This window comes from Platalea leucorodia, assembly GCF_965183815.1.
Source record: "Platalea leucorodia genome assembly, chromosome: 5".
In the NCBI taxonomy this organism is placed as follows: Eukaryota; Metazoa; Chordata; class Aves; order Pelecaniformes; family Threskiornithidae; genus Platalea; species Platalea leucorodia.
This window is the reverse complement of record NC_138827.1, coordinates 41,357,982-41,381,620: the sequence shown is the minus strand read 5'-3', so window position 1 is coordinate 41,381,620 and position 23,639 is coordinate 41,357,982. Positions and strand designations below refer to the sequence as shown.

Genomic DNA, 23,639 nt, shown 5'->3' with positions numbered 1-23,639 from the left:
TCAAATTTTACTTCCATTCATTGTAGAAAGTTTTGCATCTGGTTTAAGAGCATCAATTCCTTTTGTCCTTATTTTAATCTTGGAACAGAAGGGAGGCTGGCTTGTGGCAGAAATCATCCATTATTGAGCTTGTAAGTCTTTGCAGTACATCTTTTAACAAGTTTAGGTTATTGATGGGTGTGTTTTCAAGGCTTCATAAACTATTGCAAATGGCTAACAAGACCGAATTCATTTTGGAATCAGCTGTTTGGAAGGGCAGTGCTTGTGCCCTTTTTTAGTTTGCGCTGCCTTTTTTGAAGTGTTTTTAACTAGGATGTTCCTTCACGTACATGTTAAATCATAGCTAACTTTAATATTTAGACAATAGAAAGCTGTCCAGTGATTGCAGTTCCTGTGGTGTGATATTTAAGCCTAGCATAAGTCTGTGGTTGTCTGGACATGTCTGAATTTTTCATGTTCACAGGCAGATTTCCCTACATTTCATCAGTTATGTAAAATTTATCCTTTATAATAGAGTACACATGAGCAGATCACGCTCTTGCTTAGAGACTGTGAACAAGCTTCAATGCTCGTGCTCCTAGCTATGCCACTGGTTTACAACATACCAAAATATTTCTCTCACTAGGCCAAAGGGGTGTCCCTTGAGCAAAAGTAATTTGGGATCACTGAGAAACACCAAGCACCTGTCCAAGCACCTCTAACTTGGATCAGGTTTGAGGAAGAGGTGAATTTGTGGGACACTGTTCCCATCCACTGCATCCCTCCTGCACCTCTGCCCCGTTTCCTTCTCCCTCTGTTTCTCCATTGCAGAGTCAGTCTTCTGGTGCTGAAAGAAATTATAGCAGAATTATTGGTGTACCAGTTGACTTTCATAAAATGTTTATTTTCATAATAAATGTGCATGCATGTGTCCCCACAGAACTGTGTGTATTTGCATATGAACATATATGTATGTACGTATTTGTATGTACCTATATGCAGGTATACTCCACAGCATGAAGCTGTTAGTAAATGTTTAATAAGAGCAAAAAATTGTTTACAAATTCTGACAGTGACATAACACAGGCAGTGCTGTTCTGGATTCTTTTAAGAGTCATGGAAATGACAGGCCTTCAACAAATACGTAGGTGTCTTGGAAAACAGAACTTTCTTTTTTTTATTAGATTTCTTTATTGAATCTCTGTTGTAGAATCATATTGATACATTAGTTTCTGCCTCAGACACCTTTTTACTTTAGCATGACCTATGAAAGTTGTATTGTGTGACACATTCATTATACCTGATATTTAGAACATTTTTCATTGCACACTGGTCAGGAAAGGTGAAAAAAGGGCAGCATTAGAAATTATAAGGAGGAATGCCAGTTTCTTATCAGTATAATTAAAGTTGATGCAACTTAAAATAAATAAAATCCTTCTGGCTTGTCAAAGTTAGATGCTAAAGATGGTGTGGTCACTAACAATATGTAAAATAAAGCCTCAATGAATCTCTTGTGCCAGTGCTTTGTTATGCTCCATTAATTTGACAACAGATTAGACTGTTTGAAGCTTAGATATATCTGGGGAGAGACTTTCACTTTTCTGCAAAGTCCTTTTTTTTTTTTTTTTTATCTATCTTCATTGAACAAAAGTATGTCAAGTAGAACTTCACTGTGTTTACCTGTAATGTGTTTTATGAGAGAGATTTTGAACTGGCATAAGTAGGCGTCATTTCATTGAAGATAAAGATCTTTACCAGTAGATATAAAATGAGATTCTATGCTGGCACTGCAGTTTTCCCATACAGTGGGAATTCTGGGAACTTGAAGATGTCATTCCTAATCTTCCCCAGGAGGAAAAAATGCCATCTAATAAATGCTAAGTCAAAAAGCAGACTTGAGACCAAGAGCTGGTAGAATATCACTGACTTTGTCCATCCTGAAAGATCATAAAAAATTTATGAAGTAGAAATGGAGGAGGGTACAGTTTTAAATACCATTGCTCAAAATAGCATATGCAACACTTTTTAAAAAAAAAATATGGGAAATCTGATTCTTTCTTATTGGATAGCTTAATGAATCGTTGCTAGAAGATCACTTTGGTTTTAGTAGCCACGAGATCTTTTCTTAAATGGATGTCTTAAGTTTGCTTACTGTTACATATTCTGGTGAACAAAAGGAATGGAGCTGAAGCTCTTTTGGACCCAAGCTTAACATATGTTAAATGGTTACCTACAAGTGTGCGCAGGATTGGCCTCAAGGTACTGCCTTCTTGGCCTGTATTTTTAGCATTGAGTGAATAATGCTGTTTTGTCACTCTAACAATTAAAAAGCCAATGGTCAAGCTTCAGCACATTTCCTTTCACATACATCAAAATTAACTACGGTCTGTTATAAGTATTGAATTTTTAACAACTAAAAAAATCCTTTTTTCCTAATAGCTGGAAGTATTTCACGGGCGTTTTTATTTATTTTAGTACGTCTGAAATCCCCCAGTTCCGATTGCCGTATGATGTAGTGAATTTTGAAGCTGAGCTTATGAAGGATCTTGGAGTGAAGGTAATGAAAAATACATCCTGCCTATGTATAGCTCAAAGAAAAAACAAGAACTCTGCCAAAGATTAACAGCAAAATGTCATGCACATTAGTAAAGAACAATTAAAAGCTACGCTAGACAGAGGCAGGAAGATGCTTCCTCTTGCTCAGGGCATTTGTCTGTCTCCTGTCTGAATGCCACTAGTTTGGAAAAGGGCAATCAATAGTTCTCATCTGGCATGCCTGCATGTGATTAATTGTCTGTAAGAAACAAATTCCTAAATTGCTTTAGGGGTTCAATGTAGCTATTGGAATGATTTGATTTTTTTAATCGAGTTTTTTTCATGCAAGTTTGGCACTACTTAAAACATTCATATTTGATACTCCTTCTTTCGTTCCCTCTCCGTGAGTTTTTTCTTAATGGTTTATAATACAGTCTTGCATCCAAGTTAATTTTATAATAAAATGCATCCAATTAAACAAAGTGTTAACATGATCATCTATTATAAACAATAACAGTCATTCAACTTCTTGGAAAGTGATAGTTATGCATTATTCTGTTAAACAAATGTGTGTTGTTTATAGATAATGGGAACATTGCTTTATTGTTAATTTAGGGCTTGAGCTGAAGATTTAGATGGTATTTACAATTGCTGCACATTTTAATAGAAGTTACAAATGTAGAATGCATCACTGGATCAAGTTCTTGAGTACCAGGAGGGATAATATTTTTAACATGAAACTAAAGCGTTCAGTGAAGCAAGAAATTCTTCTTGGAATCTTTCATGTTGGTTCATATCGTAAAAGCAGTAGACTGTTGTCTCAAAACCCAAGTGAGAACCTCATCCTGCCCAGGTTTTATAAAAATGCTGGTAAGATGTAAGATAAGGCTTCAAATGCTAGAGGTTTATTTTTCCGCTCTGAAGATCCCTTTGCAACCCTTGAGAAGGCTGACAGAATGGAGGTTGAGTTAGGGATGGGGCTAAAAACAGAGCACTGAGACAATTTTAGACAAAATTGCCTGGCGTAGGCCCCTGGGAACCCTCTGCAAAACTCAGTTCCCCAAGGCTATGACAGGGTCGCCGGAATGGACTGGTAGAGCCACCAAGTCATCTTGACCTGCAAGTCCTCTGCGGTTTTGAAGTGCAGCAGAGAATCCCAATGTAAATTTGCTTCCAAGTTCTGCCATTGGTTTGCAATTGACCCTTTGGCAACCTGGTTAACTAAGTACCTTAGCTTTATACCTCTATAAGCTGGAAATATTTTCTGGTGTTTACTTAAAGCATTTCAAATCTGTGGTGGAAGGTGCTGTGTTGTGTAAATGCTCGGTACTGCTGTTTATTCAAGTAATTCTACTGAAATTAGTAAGAATTAGTCAGCTGAATAAGGATTACAGAGCAAGGCCCTAGGAGTATTATGAATCCCCACATAAAATAGTATTGCCATTTAAATTCCTTCATTAGGTTTTCATAACATATGTACACAATAGGATAAAAAAATGTAATGACAATTTATGGAACACATTTTGTTGCCAGTGAGGATGTAGCCTGTATTCTTGAAAGGATTACAACTGTACGTGGCTCTTGCACCTCTGATAAAATTTATACTAAATCTCCAAAGACAAAAAAAAGTTGGTGTTATAAGTATTGTAGACTGTATTTTACATCTGCCTTTTTTTTTCAACAATAGGAAAAGTATATTAAGTGGAACATAGGCAGATTCAGTAACGAGATATACAATGACAAGAAGACAAAACTGTTAAGGTCACAAAGTATAGTGCTTACACAATGGAGCGTGGCATTTTGTAAAGTGAATACACAAGTGATATAACAAAAACTGGGGGAAAACATTCAAGTTCAGAGAATCTAAAGTATGGAGATAAAAACACACATAGCCGTGTCAGAAAGTACAAAATATCAGAAGAGGAATCACACACACTTTATGTGCTCAAAAGCCTTGGGGTTAGGAGAGATGAGTAAAAGGCATGTGTATCTTCAATTGCATGACCTCTACACAGGAGGCTGCTATAGTTGGTTTGCTGAACACGCAGCAAACACTCTTCCCCGTCTCCCTCTTCTAACAGCTGTAGTTGCACAACCTCTGCAGTGGCTGCGCAAAGCAGGATTGCTGGTGGAACATTGCTCTACAAATATTTTTCAGCTTTTGCTTCTGGAAGTGAGTAGTAGTTGAACTGAAACAAGTGTAGATTATAGGTGCATTTTTATTACTGTGACTTATTTCTTTCAATAAATGAACACCAATCACTGCACTCTGGGCATTGTTGCTTGTCTAAATTAGAATTAAACAATTGCAAGCTGAAATCAAAACTGATCTCATTCAGAATTTAGAAAACCTTTGTTAGTTTACCAAACAGAGCATTCTGCTTCATTACGAGCAAGTAGGGCATGCTGTAATTTGCACAGAACGTTCTTTAGACTTACTGCCATCTCTAGCCCAGTCTTTTGCATGCAGGTTTTCTGAATCCACAGAAACACCATTGGCTTCACTGAGGGTTTTTGGCATAAAGGTGTACTAGCTAGTGGTCTCAGTGCAAAATTCAGGCTGTGAGCTTTGAGGGTGCAGCACAAAGCAATACCATCCTTCCTTTGGGACTGGTATTGCATTCTGCGCAACTGGAGGCCTAACAAGTGCCTGATACTGTGCCGGAAACCATTGCTTCGTTTTCTGTTCAGAACCCCTGTTAATACAGAATAGCGTCATGTTCTTTTATTTTCTTTATTTCTCTGTAAGAGGCTCATACTTTCACTAATGTTTCTGCAATAACCTAAACTGCTCGTTTTTTGGTTGGTGTGCTGGGTGATTGTTCCATTTAGCGCATATTCCCTAAAGGAGGTTCTTGCTTCCACATCATGTTTCTTAAATTCTGATTTTCACAAGGGAAAACAACTTTTTATAGACAGCGCAGAATACAGCGATTTACTCGCAGTAGAAAACTGCCATTTTCAGCTTTACTTCAGTATTGTGTTCCATAGACAGGCTTCATTTGTTTGTTTTGTTTGCTTTAACTCTTTTAACTTACAGCAGAAACCGAGCTAGGCTGTGGTAGCCCCCATGTGAAGGTACGTTTTACCCATATCTAGTTTAGGCTGCTTGCTTAAATCAGAGCCAGCCTGGCTTGGGGGAAAAAAAAAAAAAATTGCTTTGTTTGTTTGCTAGAAGATCCTGCGAGATATCTGTATGCAGGACATGATAGAAATTATTTTCACAGTATCACATTAAAAGAAAGTGGTCTTTAATTCTTTCAGATAATTTTTAGCAAAGGCCTTGCAATGGATGGAATGACACTCCGTACCTTGAAAGAAGATGGCTATGAAGCGGTCTTTATTGGAATAGGTAAGAAGAGCTCACTGTCCTGTGATTTGTCATCTTGAAATTGAAAGACTGTCTAAGAATAAACTGGGATTTTTATCTGTATTAGTAGCGTGATGCGAGACAGCTTCAATTTGATGCATTATGAAAGTATGGAATATAAGGAAAATTTAAAAAACAGGAAGCTAAAGCTAGCTGTCTTAAGAGTTATTTGTTAAAATTTTCACATTTACATGATAGATTTTTAAGTAAGACAAGAATGTAGCTGAATGGATTGATTTATTGTTTGTTTAAATAGTTAAAAAATGGATGAACTAAAAAATTACTTGTAATTAATTGCCATATTGGCCTAGAGCGATACACAAGTTCAGTTTTCAATTTTTGCGAACAGCTTACTATACCCACATAATTACTGAGTCTATATGTAAGCCAGTGATACTGCACTTGGTTGCTTTTTTTCTTTCCTCCATATAAAACATGTAACATCCTTCAGATAGGCTGTAGTGAAATGCAATTATGGGATGGGTTAACAAAATAAGCTGACTTTGACTTATAATAAAACTGACATCATAGGTCTGTCTTCTCTCATATGCTAAAGAAGTCCTGCACCTGCCTGCTATTTGAATCATTGATTCTTTTTAATGTTAGGTTAGAATTGTTATCCATTTACAAGTATTTTGAAGTACAGCTGGACCCATCGCTACCATATGATAGGCATGTTGAGCAGGCATCGTCTACAGTTGGTATGAGGCTTAATGCTCTTTATTGATCTAGACGTTGCCTAAGTGAACATAATAGGAAACAAGTTGTCCAACTGTTCCTCCTTCCTATTATTGATTACAGAGATGTAATTCTTAGTACAGCAACAACTGTTGTTTACCATCTGGGTCTGCAGTATAATAAGCTTTGCAGGTCTATTCTGTCATGTGATTATAGTACAGAGCATTGTGATTTATATAATCCTAAATCCTCACATAGTTAGAGACCTTCCATGTATAGGAATTTCTGATGTGTCATATTTTGATGTAATTGTATACAAGGCAATGGTCCAACTTATCTTGTTTATTGTTTTAATCTATGTCTTTCAAACTGCCTTGTGAAATCTCACCAATGAGGGATTAATTCATAAATAAGCATTTGTTTTCTGAGAGTCTAGCATTTAGGAAAAAATTATCAGTCATTTTTGGAACATCAGCACGATTCCCCTGCATTTCTGACTCATAAGTTTAAAATAGCAGTTCAGTTAAAGGTTAGCAAAAATGACCGCTGAGCACTTTACACATAGGATTGGAATGTTTGTTTTATATATGTGGGTTTATTTTCTGACCTTAATAAAGTTATCCTAATATAAAATATTTCTGGTTAGAAATGTATATAGACAACATTGTGCCATACAGATGCTAGGTAAAGGGACACAGCCAGAATTTTAATAAACAAGAGAAGGTATGTGAAGCATAATTCTCCTGTAAACCATGTGTTCACTGATCGTATTAGGAAACAGAGGGTATAAATGCTAAGGAAGGATTATGCGTTCCTACAAAGTTTTGTTACTGGGAAATACCTTGCATTCATGATGATGGTGGTCGCTCTCTGAACCCCCATGTCTGCCTGTCATCTCTCTTTTACAGTACTGTATAAGACACTGGACAGTAATGTGGCATTGCATACGGGTAGTGAAAGATGGAGGACAAACCAAGGGGTTACAGATTTCTAGGGTTAGCTATGTTTATGCAATTAATATAAACTCTCAACAGCAGCAGTTTTTCCATAATGAGTTGACACTGTATTTCTTTTTGTGTTCCTTGCCTACTACACAAACATATATTCAAAGAAATGTCACATTGGAACATTACTGTGAATCATGGGAGTAAAATAATTAGAGAGCACTACTTACATAAAATAGAAGATTTTTTTTTTTTTAAAGTTCGTTGCAATTTGCTTCTGAATGAGTCTGTATGTTGATGGAAAATAAACATGGTATTTTTCAATTTTCCCTACTAGTGGAAGATAGAAAAAATGAATGGGTGTGTAAAAGATGAAGTCCCTGATGGGACAAGGGAGTACACTGTGAGAGGATTTTTTCATAGCAATGAGATTTTTGAAGAGCACACCTTTAGTCATGCAAATGAGATGGAACTTAAGAATTTATCAGTCAGGATTGTACAAGAGTCCACGTGATTCATGAAATGGAAGAGCACTTGTAAATAGCCAGCTACATGAAGGCAGGTGGAGATGCAAAGAGAACTTTGAAAGCTATTTTCCATGCAGTTATGCATCAGGAATAGTCTATTGCTCTGTGAGAATGTTGCATGAGATAGGGAACATGCACTTCGCAGCTGGGTCTATGGAAGGTAAAGCATAGGTGACGGAGGTTTGATCACTACTAGCGTGTGACCATATTGAAGAAAAAAGGCTTTTTGTGAGAGCTGTTTGGAAAGGTATTAAAAGTGTGCTCTAGTTAACGTATTTGCTCTGTTTCAGACCTGAAGGGTAAAGGATTCCTAAGAAGTTGCCAAAAGGTTAACAACCTTACTCTAAAATAAGCAATAATAATAATAAAAGATGCTTAGCTTCAAGTCTTTGCTTACTGAGGCATTGAGACTATGATGGTTTATCTTAAGGTGAAAGACCCTCTTCAGCCAGTAGGTCTGGTGCACGTAGGTCACTGTTTAAAGTTCAGAAAAACACCTTGTATTAGACCTGAAAATGAACAGATGACCAGTATGTGTCACCAACCTTTGGCAACTTCTGGGGTCTCACTTTGAGTCACACCTTACCTCCAGACTATTTTATTTTGCACCATCTTAGCTTTCCAAATTAGGCTGTGGCTGTGTGTATAACGTTGTAGAGACTGATGTGGAATTTGGGGTTACAAAGACATATGTTAAACTAGCAAAGACTAGATTTGAGGAAAAGCTTTCATAGTTACCTGAATAAGTGGTAATGAAAGAGATCAATCTGGGCAATGGCATACCGGAGGCCAACACTGCCCTCTGATAGCAGAACCTCAGAACAAATCGTAGGTGAATCTCAGTCACAGGACTGCCTGTTACCTGTTACTGGTTTTTTGCTTTTGGTAGTTCTTTGCTTCAATCTCCTGGTGTTTGCCTTATCTGAACTGTATTTCATCCAACTGGTTCTTAATGCTGTACTTCTGTTTATTTCTAGAGGATCAATATGTGAATTGCCTCTTTCCTTTCATTCATTTACTCTCATGTCCTCTCAGTTTCCTCTCTACAAAGATGTGTATTTTGCAACATCTGGCAGCAGACGTTATCTTGTCTTTTGCATACAAGGACCTAAGAGACAGACCATTCTTCTGTTTTTCTCCAGCAGTCCTGATTTCCGATTACAGCTAACATACGTATTAAAGGGTAGTCCATGAATCTCAGTTTTTTACATCAAAAGTAATGACAGACAATAGCACACATGAGAATTTTTTCACAAGACTAAAAGGCAGCAGCCAAACAAAAGGAGGAGCAACCTGTTAAATACATTCTGGGAGTCTTTACTATATTTTTTTAGTTCTCTTTTCATTGTCATTTAGTTTGATGCCATTTCTAAACTTATTCAGTCTTATTTCAATGGGCAATTAAAAATACTGATTAAGAATTAGAGATGTAGAATTTCAGTCCTTAAAATTTTCATTTTAAAATTCCGTTTATCTTCCAGTTATAAGTCTTTTGGTTTTATATTGTTATTCACAAACATTAATGAATAGGAATTAAATCTCCCAATTGAACTTTCAAAGTTTTAAAACTAATCTCTAAAACTATTCATAGAAAAAAAAAAATCCTTTCCAGATTTGATAGATTACATTCAACATGCTCTACCTAGAATCAGCGCTGCTTTTGATAAGAAATGTTTGTGAAGGGTTTGTGATTAAGCTGGCAAATCAGTTTGAAAATTTTGCTATTAAAAAGAAAAAAAGTCTTGCATCAGTTGCTGCCTTCTGTAAACACCATAGAGACTCAGGGCAATAGAGAGTCGGCATGCTGAGAGCAAAAGGAGAAATCAATGATGGGGTGAGGGGCTAGAGGAGAGAGCGCATGGTCCTCGGAGACAGCAAAGTAAGGCAGCGAAGGGTATCTTACAGAGAACAGAGTAGTCTGAATGCTTTGTGTTATTGTGTCTCTTGGTTGATTTTCAGGGTAGAATACTTACGATTTTTACAAAAAATGTCTATTTGTATGTGTCTCGCTTGGCTATCAGAGCAAATGCAGAAATACTAGGTTTTTATTACTCATCCTTCTTGAAGTTCAGCTACATTCTTTGGAAAATAGGATTCTGTGGTTCTGTCTTTTAAGACTCCGCAAAGCACTGTATATTCTTTTTGAATGAGAAAATGCAAAATGAATTCTTTATACAACTATTTAATTGAATGAAAATGAATGACCTAAATATTTAAAGTATTTAAGGACATGGTTCATGTGACACTCAAACAAATATATAGAAAGCCTATCACCATAAACATATTTTCTGCAGACTTTTACACAAACCTCCATCCTTATTCTATAACATTTTATCATAATAAAACGGTTTTGTATGGCATTTTCATTCTTTTTATATAAATATCAGATAAAACATATCTTCAAAGATTGTTTTATTTGGTAAAATATTTTAAAAAACTCTTAAGCTCCCAATCCCAGAAATTGCTTAGACGTTTTAACTTTAGTGTCCGTAGGCTTAAACTTGCAACACTAACTAACTGTCTAGTTAACTTCTCATTACAGGGCAAAAGCAGCTAGTAATGAAGCTTTCTTGTTTCTTCCTCCATCTTGTGATGTTGCTATAAAGTCAGTTTTATTAGGGTATTCAGAGGTTCTATTAAATAGTGCGAAATGGTAGGTTAGATGAGCATGAAGAGTAAATCCAAGCAGATTGTTGCTTGGATGTATCCTAAATAGTATAGCCTGCTTGCAAGGGTTAAAACTGTACATAAAAAAGAAAAAAATGAAATCCCTTGTGGAAAGAACCTTTGTGATAATTGCAGTCATTCATAGTTAATTAACATAGCATTCAAACAATAATATAATCAGATGATTCCATTGATTGGAATGAAATTACACACCAAAAAAAGAAATTAAAAGTCCAAGCATTGATGTACCTTGTTTTTAAAAAAAATCCTGTGAGATTGATTTACTGTCTCTTCCCCAAAAAGTAAGTAATCTCCTCATGCCTGTTATTATCCTCTGATTAACTATGCAGTGCCACCTGGTGTGCAGATGGGAAGAATATTACACATCAAGAGCTCTGTTCACACCCACCCACACAGATATAAACCTACGTGGCAAAAAGTGAACAGATGTTCATTTTGCTTGTGCTATAGGAAAAAATCGTGCATCGTACTCCTGATTCATAAACTAAATTTGGAGGACATGAAATCTGCATATGGGGCCCATAGGCCCATGGCCAGCACAGACATTTATGGAGGAAATATGTCATATTCAAAATAGTTCTCATTTCAGGTTGTGAACAGACTTTTATTTGTTTGCTTCTCTGGATTTGTTTTACCTTGTATTTCTGAGTTTTCTTTCTCTCTTCACTTGCTATTTCACTTCTCGCCTCCAAAGGGAAAAGTTTAGAGGCAGAGTAATTTGAAAACATATCCAGGATTTATCTGTTGGTTGGTTGTTTTTCAGAATTGTTTTCTGTTTCTTGGCATTTAAGATGTTCCCTAAAATTATGCTTTTAGGCCTTGTTGCGAAGACCTGTTTGGCTCAGCAGTAATGTAGCAAGTCATGTAAAATATAATGCATCTTGGTTAAAGATGGAACTGTAGGACAAGCATTGCACAGCCTTAGGCTGTTAGGATCTTCAGCTCTATTTTTGGAGGTTTTTTGGTGGTGTTTTGTATTAATTTATAATTTCATAAGTATTTTTACACTTCATAGATGATACAGTTTTTGCTGCAAGGAAGCCGAAGCTGAAACACCAGATAAAACACAACAAGCAGGGGAGAAAAGTAATATGTTGGAAGGTAGTGCAAGAAGGAACGATGTTGTTGGAAACATGATCAGCCAGATACTCAAAATAAATGTGTGCCTAGCTTAGTTTCTGGGTTGGTTTTATTGACGCTTGTAGACAAGGCTTGTCACTGTCTCAGAATCTTGCAAAGATGGTGCTTTTCACCCAGGATTTTAAATGGGGACAACAGTTGCCTTTCAGGCATCAGTATCCTTATGCAGTAAAAGATAATACAGGCTGCGGAGCCAGGGAAAACACCTGAAATTACATTTTATTGTGACAAAACAAAATATTCAAATCTATTTAGCTGCAAAAAGCTGTGAGACTTTGCTATTAGATGAGAATGAAGTCATCAAGATGAGTCATGAAGTCAGAGAGAGTACTTTGAACAGTTTGAAGAGCAACAGTGATGAAGAGCAGTGGCAGGACTTGGACAAAGCCGATTCAAAATATTTCACAATTGCCTTACAATAACCTGAATAATTTTAAAATTAAATTTGAAAAGACGTTTAGATTAATTAAAATTAAATTAAATTAAAAGATTAATTTTAAAAGGATCCATGAGAAGGCTGGTGATAGACACATTTGCAATTTAGTACAGAACAGGATCAAAACTGCACATTGAACTGCAACTGCATGAAACAAAGTACCAAGGAAGAGGGTCTACACAAGTCTGTGCAGTCAAGTATAGGGCTTCTTTATAGCCTGCCTCCTGGAGAGCCTTAGCTCATGGCGCACAGCTCGGAGAACGAATGCACCCTTCTTTAACACCGTATTTCTTAAGTTTCTCATGTCTCTTGTGAAGAGTATTATAAACAAATTGCACCATAAATTGGTCCTAATACAACACTCATTAGTCCTCAATATTCATGTTATTCTCATCTTCTGCTACTCTTTAATCTAAAAATGTTTTGTTATTAAAAACCAAAAGGAATATAGTTATATTGGAAAAGGAACTCTGTGAAAGAACCTGTTCTTACAAGCAGATGTTTGACCTTGCTTTTATTTCCAGTGCAGCATCTTTCCTGGAGACCAACGATGCACATATATCCAAGAATTTTTATGCTTGAGGCATCTTTTTCTTCTCTTGGCATTTGTAGTAGGCTGTTCTTCCAGTTCTGTAGTCCTCACTATTGCTCTGGATATTGGTGGAACATTCCTAATACACATCGGAAGCAGTAGGCGGTTGAAAGCTTTTAGGATTCAGATGCACAAACCAGCTTATTTGTTATTAATAGTCTTAGGACACTTCCAAAAAATACTAATAATCTGCCCTTGGGCATCCTTAAGTTATTCACTTGCAAATTACACAGATTTTCATGCTCTTATTTACTTATCTTTCCTACCAAAAAACTACTTAGCATAACAATCTCTACTGCATGTGTTTTACAAAACACTCCCCTGTCTCTTTCAAAGATGCTGGACAGTTTCCCTGAAGAAATGCTCATCTAAATGTAATGATGAAATCGATTTGATGTGTATTGTTTTAAGAGTAGTTAAATTTTTTAATATCTTAGCAGATTAATTAATCTAACATTATTTAGCACTTTTCGGGAGTTTATTCAAGCATTTATTTTTAAGCATTTTGGTGTTTGAGAAGTACATAAGAAGAGAAAATACTGAACAAAATGGTAATGTTAGATATTGCATTTTCATATTCTGATGTTACTTCAGTGCTTGACACCTAAAGAAAAGAGCTTTGCATGCTTACCTGTTCTTTCCAAAAGTTCACTCTACGAGTCAGTTACTTTTATCTTTTAGATGTACAAGTATTACTTATGCTGCCATCTTTTTACTACTTAATATTCAGATACAGAATGAACAACCATCTAAAATACAGATGGTAAGTTGGTGCATATCCATTTACTTTAGTTGAGCTCTCTTTCCTTGTTAGGAGAGTGCACGGGGTCCGGTATGTATTTAATTCAATCAGACACTTTCTGAAATGTTGTCCTACTGAATGCTGTAGGAGGACTGATGCAATACAAAATTTAAACAATAGGTTTAGAAATTCCTTACTTTCCTTTGTCTTACGTATGAAAGATTAAAGCCTGGTTAAAAACCTAGGCTTGTTGCATTTCATTTTTTTATTTTTAAAGATTGTACAGAAGTAGGAAGTGTATCAAAATCTCACTTGTTTAGTGCCAATTATTGGTGAGAAGATGGCAAGCACTTTTTCATGTTAATGAATAAAGTTTTAAGCAGTCTTCCTGTACACATTTATGTCTCATAAATATAATGTTTCTGAACTCATATTCCTTTCACTGCCCACTCAACAACGGGTGTATCTGCTTGTTGAACTGAATTGACAAGATAAAACTTGGATTTTTGTGGTGGATTTGTAGTACTTGTTGAAGGACTTCTAGAGATTGCTTTAGGAAACCTTCTTGCTCTGCCACTTCTCTGCTTCGGGAGAGTGGTCCCTAGGAAGCCACCGCTGGGCACAGTCAGGGCTCAAGGCTTCCATCTGACCCGGTGGTTGTCTTGTGCTTCTTGGTCATCTACTTCCCTTTTTGTCATTGCTAGGTAGTCAGGCCTTTGTTGATCTACGAACAGTTTGGTATAATGAAGGGCAGTTACCTCATTTCAGGGGAAAATCCTGACACCTGGATGTGCTTGAGGCCAGTTTTGGTCCTTCATATAACTTGGGGCACACTCACTAGTGATTCTGTTTGTCTGGGTGGGATTCACTGTCCGAGGGCCTTCTGAGACCTGTAGCCTTCCTTGCCTGCAGTCTGTGCCCAAGGGAATCCCTCAGTCCTTGCTTCAGGCTCAATGCATTAATTGAAAAGCTTTCCTACTCCAGTAGTATTTGTAATTTTCTTATCCAATACAATAGCTTCTACCATCACGGGAAGGCACATCCACTGCCTTCCAGATCTCTTTAGTTTTAAGGGGATGGTAGTTTTTAAAGTCAACAAATATCTGATAAGAAAATTTTGCATGTTCACTATAGTAAGTAATCTTCAACTAAGCTATGTAAATATTTTTGCTGCTGTGTCTTGAATTTTGAGTGGATAGAGGTTGTCCAGGCTTTTGAACCGCTTGTCATGCATGGTCGTGATACTTGAAAATTGTTCTTTACTATTTCTAATCTATACTTTTCAGAGATGTCAGTCATATGGTTGCTTTTACTGTGAAATTAAAAGGCACTGTGTAAATACATATGTTAATGATTACTAATACTGTGTATATAGTTAGGATAGAGCATATAAATATTATAGGATGTATCACATGGCAAGTCTTTTAAAAGAAAGGTTAACATGTATGCAAATATTTCTCTGAGTTTGTGTAGCGTACTGGTGTGTCCTACAGGCTTGAGATCAGATTTGACATTCCTTGTGCATAAAGTCACATAGTCTTCTGTGCACATTTTATAGTACCTAACTGTGTTCAAAATTTGTCACTTCCTTGGTGATGTCACAAGGTGTGGGGTATATACAGTAATTAAGATTCACTGTTTGTACTGTTACTGCTTTCAGTATATTAATTCTCAATTTACTGTAAATTGTTTTATAAAACAATGTTTACGAGATTAGAAGACAGAAATAAGCATGCTAAGTACTCAGAGTGTTCGGATAATGCTAATACAAATTACATGTTTATCTAACAAAGAAAATATTTTCCAAACATTGTCCTTGACAGTGTTTTCTTTCACAGGAAATCCTTTGGCTATTGTTCATTCATTTGTGCTAAAAATGTAGTAAGCTGAACATGAACCGTTAGAGAGAGTGAGAATGCATTCAACAGCTAGTACGATGATTCACCGTTCCCTCTAATGATCTTTGGTGATTAGTTTCATAGGAAGAAAAAAATGAATAATGAGAATTTAAAGATCAACAAGTCTCAGCCAATTAATCTTTAATGTTAATACTGCAATCGTGTTGAAATTACTAGTCACTTACCAAGTAGAAATTTGTGGTGTATTACTACATTTCTAAGAATTGTCAAGGTTTTGTTTGTTACTGTTTCATTGATGTAATGGAAAATGGTGTAACTCACTGCAGATTTCTTAGGATTTTTTTTTGTTAGAAATATTTCATTGTTGGTTTGTGACTAGTAATAATAGATGGTTGTTTATTTGAGTGTGATGTTTATTTTTAAATAGATTCTAAAAGTTTAGTAGATAGTGAAATTTCAGTACCTGGTTGTTATTTAAATTGAGATGACATCATTAACCATTGCCAAAGACCATTTCTCAATAGTACAATATTTACAGCTTTTTCTCTAAAGAAACAGGTATTCTGATTTTATAGTTAGTATATTGTTTAGTAGTTAGACCTTGAAAATATCACAATTCATTATTTCAATATACAGATGACTTAGATGTGATTGCTTTTCTGTTCGCTGGGAAACACAGGCTTGATGCTGCTGTTATGGCCCAATACAAATCTTGTAGATGAAAAATGATCGCTAAATTTTTCTCTGGCAGAAGATTTCTTAACCTTTAAAGAGTTGGACAAGGGTTGCTTCAAAACCAAAAAAAGTGCTCCCAAGAAGATTTTACATACTTGGGCAACCAAATAGCAGCTGTTTACATTTTTATGTTGCTTGTGGCTCCTGAGCTTGATATTCTGCAACTGTGCTGTAGAAGAAACACTCCTGGTGGCTAAGGAAAAAGGGAAAATCCGAAACGTGAAGCGATGTGGTGCCTATTCTGAATAGATTTTAGGCAGTTTTAATTATTTGATCATCTCCCCGGGTGCAGTGGCTTATCCCCCACGTACTCCATGCAAAGCTCAGGGAGGCCCCGGCAGGCTGGCAGAGCTCTTCCACGGGGGAGCCCGAGGTGATAGCTGAGGCCGGTTCCTGCAGCTTCCTCTGCAGCTCCAGCACAGGAGCTCGGGACACGGCATGCTACGCCAGGAGTTAGCGTGGTTAGCTTGAGTTCGAGACTACTACAGATCCTGAAGTTGTCCCAGATTGTAGGATTTTAAATTGCCTGTTTGTCTCCTAACACTCAGAGTTTGAGTTCTTGCCGGTTCCTAGCAGAAAGAAATTTGCAGAGTTGGGGGAGATTGACACAGCGACCGTTCTGTGCAGGAAGCGTAAGGTACTTGGTTGTGGTGTCTGTGCTAATCACTGGGATAAAGTTCCTGCCTGTTTTGCTGCTGTAGTAGCTGCTTGATAATAAAACTTGGAGTTAATTTGCATTAAAAAAACTTATTTCCTTCCCCCAATAGATAGAATCTAAAGAAATCACCCCGAATTGTTACAACCCATGCCTTCTTTGTGCACGGCTTTTACTGGAAAGCCCAATAAAATTAAGTAAAGGAAGTTTTGAAATCTTAGCACTTTTTCAATCATAGGAACATAAGAGTCTTAATACACCCACTATATTGGCAAGTTGGTTCCTTATTTTTCAAATGCAAATATGGGCCCTTGCATGTGCTGAATGTGGCCTTTATTGTATTGAAGCATGGAAAATACACATTGTAGCTCAGTCACTTCTGTAGACCTGCCATGCTTGCAAGAATGCAATGTGCTTAATCCGCCTTGCAGAGTGAATAATCATAGATACAAGTGTAGTGTTCAGTGTTCGTTCAGAAAGCTATAGAATATGCAAGCGAAATGTTTAGTTAAAGGAGAGTTGAGTGAATTGCAGCTGTGGCAGGAGTTGGTAGTTGTTTTTAACTGGAAGCCACCTTCATTGCCTTTAATTTTTCACTTGGTTAATAACAAAAATATAAATCCTGCGCCACAGTAGATCACTGGAGGGAAGCAGTGTGGTCTGATGCTCTGCTGAGACTGAGACTTAGGCTCTGGCTATTGGCCTCCTGGCTGACTCTTCATTATCCTGTACTATCATATGGGAGTAGTGAGACTTAGCACTAAAAGGGCTATAAAAGTGCTCAGTACTGTAAAAGTGCTGTGCAGAAGCTAGACTGTGTTCTTGCTGGCAAATATCCAGGCTGTTTCTTGGCACTACAGAAATCTTCATTCCTAACCACTTGCAATTTGTGCTGCTTCCCCAAATTTCATTTCTATTCCAGTATTTTGAAAAAGATATGTAGCAACCAAAATAGCAAATTAAATAATGCAAATTTTATTTTGCATTATTGGCATGAATCCAGCAATTTCTCAATAATCACAAGGAAGTTGAAATTTTTTATCAGATAACTTCTTGCTCGTGTTGTACCATTTTCTTTAAATTTTCCCCTGTAGGATTATGCTGTTAAAGATGTATTGCATCCCACGTACTGTTTTCTGAAATGAAATTTTAATAATTTATCAAAAATGAAACATACCTTGCGTAGTGCCTAATATATATTTATTTCAACATTTCAGATATGAAAAGATCCAGACCAGAAATAGTTTGCTTATATGGTTACATCTTACTTACATGTTGGACAAGAGCTTTGAAGACAATGTTATTGCATTTGTGTTGCCATTTTGAAGAGCAGCTTGACATTGTTTCCTTCAGTTCTTGAAGGAAAATATGCCTCTGCTTGTGTAACGCTCCTTCTAAAACTCCTTGTAGTAAGATCTGCCATGCAGTAGGGGTTTCCATATATCTAATAAGCATGTAGTAGTATAAGGGTCAGGGACTAACCAGTTAATAAAAGTCCAAACTCAAAATGGGGTGCCTTTCCTGTTTAGCATTGGGCAGTGATAGATACTGATAATGTTTGATTAATGAGCAACAGCCCTGCGGTGGGTGAAAACATCTGTAAGAAATGATTTATTATTTCAAAGGTATTGGAAGCTTACCGTATCTTGTAGATTTAACTATGTGTGCCTGAATAAAATAAATGAGATGCAACATGTGAAAAATGAAAACACATTAGTTGTAAAGGATGTGTCGCAAGCAGGGTATTTTTGTTCAAGTACACTTTGTCATGGGGATTTTTAATGTTGCTCTGAATACAAATCATTTAACCGGTTCATAAAATCAACCTAGTTGGAATTCTTGCGTCTATGACTGAGACAGAAATGAGGGTTAAACTTAATAAGCTGGAACGTCCCTTAAATGTTTGCATTTGGCATCATATATAGCTGTTCAAACTGCACATATGAACAGAAAGGATTCTCTCTTAGAAATATAATAAAAGTGAAAAAATATAATGATGCAATTTTAACATTGAAATCAGGAAAATTAATTCATTTGTAGTGTCATTAAAAGGTAGTGTCATTAAAGTTTGTTAAATTTGCTGTAGATGTGTTTGTATGGACAAAGGTCTAATTCTCTTCTCCCTACGTAAGCTGTGTGTTTGAAAATGAACAATGACTTGTAGATGGAGGTTTTACTTTTGTGCACTTCTAGGCTAGTCTTGTAGTTGCTGGGTAGTCTTCTAGACTGCCCTTAGTTTATAAAATGATCGTCATCTTTCTGTGGTATGTGTCTGTGTGTGTCGATCCAGTGTCAGGTCCCTTGGTTCTATTCAGAGCTGCCATAGAGTTTGGATCATGTAGAGCTAATGATGGGACAGACTCACCCCCATGAAACTGTAACATTTGTTCAGACAAGTTGGAGTGCCCTGGCTCCTGTGTTAGAGAAAACTGCCTTTTCTCTAGTTTTGGAAACAGGTAAGGTGGGACAGTGGAAAGATACAGCCTGCTTTCCCATTTTCTCATCTTATGCCAGGTCAGTGACTGTGGAGCACTCCTGTACAATGGGGAATATTTGAAAATTCTGGTCTATGCTGTTCCATAAATCTACACCTATTATTTGTGTATACCTTATCCACTTTCTTACTTTTCTGTTCTGTCTAATTCAGTAGGCATCTAAAATATTTTTCCTCTTGGGATTCGGCACTGGTTACTTAAGCATGTATAAAGTCCAGCCAGAAATAAAGACATGTTTTCCTATCGTGTAAAGAAAGTATAATCCGGTAAAGTTTTTAATAAGGTGTGCCAATTTTTAGTAAAATTGGATGAAGTACTGCTATGTCCCTTGAACATGTTTTCACACTCTGATTTGTCTGTGGAATTTAGTGCTGAAGGGCTACAGCGTAGTAGTCACATTGTGTTTAGTTACATAGGGTCATCATTGTTTATCAAAAGTTTTGTTTAAGATCCTGTTGGATTCTATTCATAGCATTTGCTTTCTTCACATACAGCCTTTTCTGCTCTGTTCTTCATCTTGTTTTGATCTTACGGGCTCCTCTATAGTGGGAGTTAGAGAGTAGAAAAAAGCCTCTTTATCTTCAATTCTCTTTTCATAGTATCTCTGAAATAAAAAGAAGAGGAAATTAATCTTGTCCTTAGACCATGCCTTTGGCCAGTTCTTTAGGGTCCTTGAGTAATGTCATAGCTTTCAGTTAGAAGGCTCTCTTGTTCATGGAGAGGTTGGCTCGTCCTCTCATCAGGCCCTAGAAGTTAGTTTTTCTAAGATGTACTGGACAGTTAAAGCAATTATGAAAGTGGAGGGCATCTGGTTTTACTGTCACTGGATTTCACAAAATAGAGCTCCAGCAGTGATAGCAACTCCCTCTCTTTAATGTGGAAGCCACAAACTGACTACATTAAAGGAGTGACCTTTCAACCTACAAGCTGAGTGGAATTAGAGCAGCTTGCCAACCATGAGGTCTTGGTAGTATCTCTGTAGCAGGTGTTGGCCTAGAGAACATATGGAAGAACAGCTGGACACTAAGTCCTCTGAGCTCTCACAGGATCCTGACCCATGTATATTTATACGGAGAGGGGAAAGAAAAACCCAAACCAAACAAACCTAAAGAAGTAGATGATCAGAATTTATAGTAATGCTACATGGATGTTTCAATAATTTAGTCTAGCAGCCAAATTGAAACTTCAGAAGCAAAAGCTGTCAGAAGCGTTGTAAATCAGATAATGTCTGCACTGAAGGATCTGGATCCAAATGCCTTCATCAGGCAGCTAAGTTTATAACCTGTCAGGCATGTAAGAGGAAAGACCTGCTGCAAGTCCATTTGCAGGCTTCTTTTGTGAAAAAAAGGTATGTAGAAAGCCAAGCAATTTTTCCCCTTCCCTTGTTGTGCACCAAATACACAAGAAAATGATAGTACACCCTTAACTGATATATCTTTTAATGCCTTTTTTCATTGTCGTTGTGTTTAGTGATTACTTTCAGCTTCTGAATTAAACTGGCTAATAGTGTTGTAGAAGACCTCTAAAATGGCACTGAATCAAGCTTAGGGTTAAGGACAGAACTGTTTAGTGCTGTGGTCCTATAAGAAGAGTCTTGGTTTTGTCAAGGATCTAGTGGGATTTTCACATGCAACATGCATTTTTTTGCATACTTTTTCTTCAGTATCTTTGTGGGGAAAAAAAAAGTACAGTCTAACAATGTATAACTTTTAAGAATATAAATTCTGATCTTGTTTCCACTGAAGTTATTACTAAAGCAGTTGATGGAAGCCATGTGTTTGCATCTAATGTTTGGCTTAAATGTATGTAAGCTTTTTAAGCTATATTATTACACACTATTAACAACAAGTTTGGTGCCTGGCCCTTTGTGTATATGCAGAAATACAAAGAGTAAAAGGAAAACCTTATCATGGCTTTTCCGTGCAGTCCTGAGCAGGAAACGCACAAAATACACTCTCATTGCTTTCAGGAGTGCCAGAACTGTGCAACTACCACTGCTTCTTGACATCTCACCTTTTCTAAGCACTAAATGCAACTATTTGAGCATCACCGTTTCGTAGCAAAGACCTTGCCTTAAAGGCACAAGAGAACTTAAAGGTTGTGGAATAGGCAAGCAAAAAGTGAGACAACTCAAAGTTGAAAGGACAAATTCATTCTCCAGATGTATATCTGGAAAGCCAGTCTTTTTTGCTAGGACTCCACAGACAACCAGATTTGTCCCAAGACTGACTTCTAGTTAAGTGGTTTAGAAGATGAGGCAACAGAACAGGAAAGAGAGAGCCTGGTTTAAGCAAGCAGTATACATCGTAAGCCTTGTTCAGACCAAAGAATCATTTAGCAGCTTTTCTCTCCAGCTTGTCGGAACTTCAATTAAAGAAGTGAATTGCCCTTCCTCATGTATGTATGCCTCAGTGAACAAGTGGGGGAAGGACTCTGCATCCAGCATTGTTATTGCCAAGCAGGACACGTGCTTTGAAAACGACATCCTCTGCCATCCCTTCTCAAGAACACCACCATCCAAACACCATGCAATTTTCATTCTTTATTTGTTGAAAAGTGTTCCCAGCTTCTCTTGAGTTACTGTAATGTGGGGAGCACTCTTTGGTATGTAACTTTTTCTTTCCATCTATATTAGTAAAGGAAGGATGCTGACTCATGTAATTTTTTTCCCTTGCCAGTTGTACTTATCTCAAGGGTTGGTGCAGCTACTGTTTTATTGGGATCAATACACAATGGGAAGGAACAGTGTCAGATATAGCTAAGGGTTTGAATCCATGGTTTAAGTGCAATGAATGGTTTTTGCATAGAACAAGCCCAGCTTACTGGTCAGGACAGGTTTCCTGCTACATACTTAAAATCATTTGGAAGAACTGTGGCTGAACATATTGGAGCCGTTTCTCATATTTTAGTTAAGGAATAGTATGGCCTGATTTCATGACTATTGTAGTGTTTATAAATGAAAGTTTTCATACAAGGACAAAAAAAGTATCCTTAAGTTTCTAGATGATTTTTCATTATTTTAAAATAATTTTCAGTGGCTGAACTGAGTCACATATATAAAAACATGTTTTTAGGCTCTGCTTTAAGGTGCCTCTTGAAGCTTCTGCCATTTTAGAATCTAGATGTATGTTTTATTGTCATTTTTAAATTTGAAAACAGATTCAGGACTTAGTGCTCCAAGTGTGCATGGAAATGAATGACTAATTATGAGTATCCTTACTTATGTCAGGAGCTATTCTCAAAGCAAGTAGTATTCACAGCTGTTGAAATATATTTTGCAGTCATCTCAGTGGCTGCATTGCATCCCAGAGGTATGCAAAAGTCCCATATTCAAGCCGATGTTATTTTGAACAGACGTTGATTTGGGGTCCTTGAACTGTCATCATTGTCTTCCAATGCAGTGAAACTTGGATAATAAACTACAATATGCAAGAATTATGAAGTAATGCTTTGAGATAAAGTTCATTATGTCATTGTGTGCTTTTAAAATCCTATGCTATTTTTGCTCATGTTCTTCAGCTGGGATGGAAGTGTATCTATAACAGTATGACTAATTATCTTTACATGCATTTATCACTAAATAAACTTCACACAAGACAGCAAGATTGTTTACTTAAGCAGTATAATACTGGGAATGGAAGATAGCTCTAGAACATAGGATTACATTGCCAGAATGGCACTATTTATTAAGCTATGATAGCGCTAATGTTCCTCTTTGATGTATAGCATGTGCGACTTCAGCTGAACTTGTAGAGAGCCTTAAGGATGTTTCATTGAACATTTAGTATGGCAGCAAGCCAGAATACATTTAGCCTAAACCCAGATGACAGGTTGGTAATGAGGTAGTGATTGATGACCACTGCTTCCGTATGAAAACCTGCTTGATATGCTGGGGGGGAAATGCATTGCTGGCTCTTTTCATTTCATTCCCTCTGTATTAGTTATTCTTACTCTAGAGGAGTAGCATTGGCTGCTGGTTATTCAATCCTGGTTTCACTTTTAGATGAGATTCTAGTACTCAGTTGAGATTTTAGAAGTGCAGCCCTATGGCTACATTTATGTGTAATTCAAATCCTAATTTCAATGGATTTTTATTATCAAAAATAACTGCAATTATATCACCTATAAAACACCCTATAATATTCTTATTACCTGCCTCTGTAATTTTACAAGTCCTATGATTCACCTTCTGTGCCATCTAAATGGCATTGCTTCCCTTCTGATATAAAAAGAAAAACTTGGCCCAGAGGTTGTAAAACATTGC

General features: G+C 36.8%; 1 protein-coding gene across 1 annotated transcript in view; it reads left to right on the top strand.

The window, feature by feature from the left end:
• Positions 1–23,639, top strand: part of DPYD (dihydropyrimidine dehydrogenase) — a gene marked incomplete at both ends in the record, with an annotated part of 361,757 nt that overhangs the window by 123,294 nt on the left and 214,824 nt on the right. The window contains 2 exons of the mRNA XM_082314522.1: positions 2,455–2,536; positions 5,779–5,866. Coding sequence (XP_082170648.1) covers positions 2,455–2,536; positions 5,779–5,866 — 170 coding nt within the window. The remainder of the gene's footprint in view (positions 1–2,454; positions 2,537–5,778; positions 5,867–23,639) is intronic.